The 2,123-nt window shown below is 46.9% G+C and overlaps 1 protein-coding gene across 1 annotated transcript; it reads right to left on the reverse strand.

Annotated features, from left to right (window-relative positions):
- Positions 1–9: 9 nt before the first annotated feature.
- LOC111583328 (nanos homolog 1-like) lies at positions 10–1,663 on the reverse strand. Its single transcript, XM_023292357.3, has one exon. The coding sequence runs from the start codon at positions 1,522–1,524 to the stop codon at positions 841–843; it is 684 nt and encodes a 227-aa protein (XP_023148125.1). The 5' UTR covers positions 1,525–1,663; the 3' UTR covers positions 10–840.
- Positions 1,664–2,123: the final 460 nt, after the last annotated feature.

A 2,123-nucleotide genomic window follows, 5' to 3' on the forward strand; every position in this document is an offset into this window, starting at 1 on the left:
ATGTCAGGCTTTTCATTGCTAAAATCATTTGTACATGTACAAGAATTGCAGGTGCACATTTCCACATGAATAAAACAAATCAATCCATGTTGGGTTTTTTTGTTTTTGAACTCGTGACAGAGAATTAAAAGAGCTCAGAGCAACTCGAAGAGCATGTAGAAGAACTGCATGTCAGATCTACCTTCCACTGTTGTACATTCAGTCGAAGTCTGTAAAATGCTATGCACATAAAATCACATGAAGAATAGAAGACATCCAACATAAAAACCATACAGAAATTTACCTTTAGGCTAAGTTTCAATACAAAAAGTGTATTCCTTTGGTAGAAAACTTTATCTCAGGAAAAAAAAAAGAAAACATGTGCTGGATATAAAGATCTTGCATCTTGCATGGCCTGTCAGACTTGTTCCATCCACTGGGCCGATGGACTGTGGGACTAAAACATTCACCTCATATCATCAGTGCTGCATATTCATTTATGTTGTCATGAAGCCAGAGCTGACATGCACTGGGGCTGCTTTTTCTAGAAAACACAGCAACTTCTGATTACAGCATGAAGGTGGTCATTCACAGGTCGATCTGTTTACAGTACTTTGGTTCATTTTTGTTTGATCACCAAGTCCTTAAGAGTGCTGGGGAGGAATATTTGCGCGCAATGCGTCCAAGTGTAAACTATGTGCCCATAGAGTTACAGTATAGACATTAGAAACGAAGCAGTGACACACAGAGGAAAAAAAACAATCTTTCCAGACTTGTCTTGTGCATGAAATGGGGCAACATTACTGCCATACACACTAGTAATTTCAGACAGTGCAACTCAAACTTCATTCACGTCCTCGTTTAGAAGATCTTCAGCCTTTTGCCAATCGCCCTGCCGCCCTTTGCCACTCTCTGGCTCGGCTGGTCCTTAGAAAGCGGGCAGTACTTGATGGTGTGCGCATTGTCGCCGTTGGCACTGCAGAGGGGGCAGGTGTATGCCCGCAGGATGGGGCACAGCACCTTGCCGTCCGTCGTCTTCAGGATGTGGGTGCCGTAAACTTCCTCCGGTGCGCCGTTATTCCGACAGAAGACGCACACTTTGGGCTCCGGCTTGCACCTCTGAGTCTGTTTGCGCCTTCGCTCCATGGAGAGCAGGTCGAGGCCGGCGAAGCTTCCCCTGTAGGAGGGAGAATCTCTGTCTCCCAGCTGGGAATCGCCGGCAAGGTGCTCGTACGGCCTCAGGAGCGAGATGTGCTCCTTGAGATCGTAAATGGAGATCGGAGGGGAGCCCGGAGCCGCGCAGCAGCAGTCCAAGTGTCCGTCGCCGTCCCTGCCGTGCCCAATTACGCAAGAGCAAACCGGGGAGTCGTCCTCCAGCCCCAGGGTCGCTTTGAGGGACTCGGTGATGGAGTTGGGGCTGCAGGACGGGTTGTTGGGCTTGTTTTTGGCGACGAGAGTCGACAGACCGAGGTAGTCGTTCCAAAAATTAAAGGTGTAATCATAAGGGGACCGCGCGTCCAGGTAGCCGCGGTCTAAAAGATCCATCCTGCTGCGCTGCAGAGTTTAATGTCCACACAAGCGAGTAGGCGTTTCAGGCGGTGTGTCTGCCAGCATGGGTAGCCTGTGGATGGGGTTTCTTCTCTCTTCTCTTGCGGGGTTTACTTTGCAGAAGCCTTCAGCATGTAGGCGCTGATAAGTTCCCCAGAATAAAACACGGGGGCGTGGTTTGGTTCAAGTTGTTTTTCTCTCCAGCCCCATAGGAGGGTCTACAGAGCAGAGCAGGGAGTCATTGAGCTGGGAAAAATAATTTCCCCTCCCATTAGAGCTATTAGCACTGAAAGCGTATCTCTTTGTGTTACAAGGAAACCGTCTGTCCTGTTGGTTTGGTTTGGATTTTCCTCATTTTTTGGGTGCTATTTTTAAGGTGCTTTTGTCTTTGTTGTGGCATTTTTGGATAGCATTTAACAGAAAAGAAATGAATTTACAGTCAGGACGTGACAGGTTTTTAATTCTCAGTTTACAGTTTACACTTTAACACCAAGTAGAAGGGAATTCTGCAACAGCTTTGCATGGTTTTAGACCAGGTATTAGTCTATGTTAAACTCAGATAATCCTGATTATGATCATCATCTGGGCTATTTTCT

The sequence above is a fragment of the Amphiprion ocellaris genome, unplaced genomic scaffold (genome assembly GCF_022539595.1).
Source record: "Amphiprion ocellaris isolate individual 3 ecotype Okinawa unplaced genomic scaffold, ASM2253959v1 Aocel_unscaffolded156, whole genome shotgun sequence".
NCBI lineage: Eukaryota > Metazoa > Chordata > Actinopteri > Pomacentridae > Amphiprion > Amphiprion ocellaris.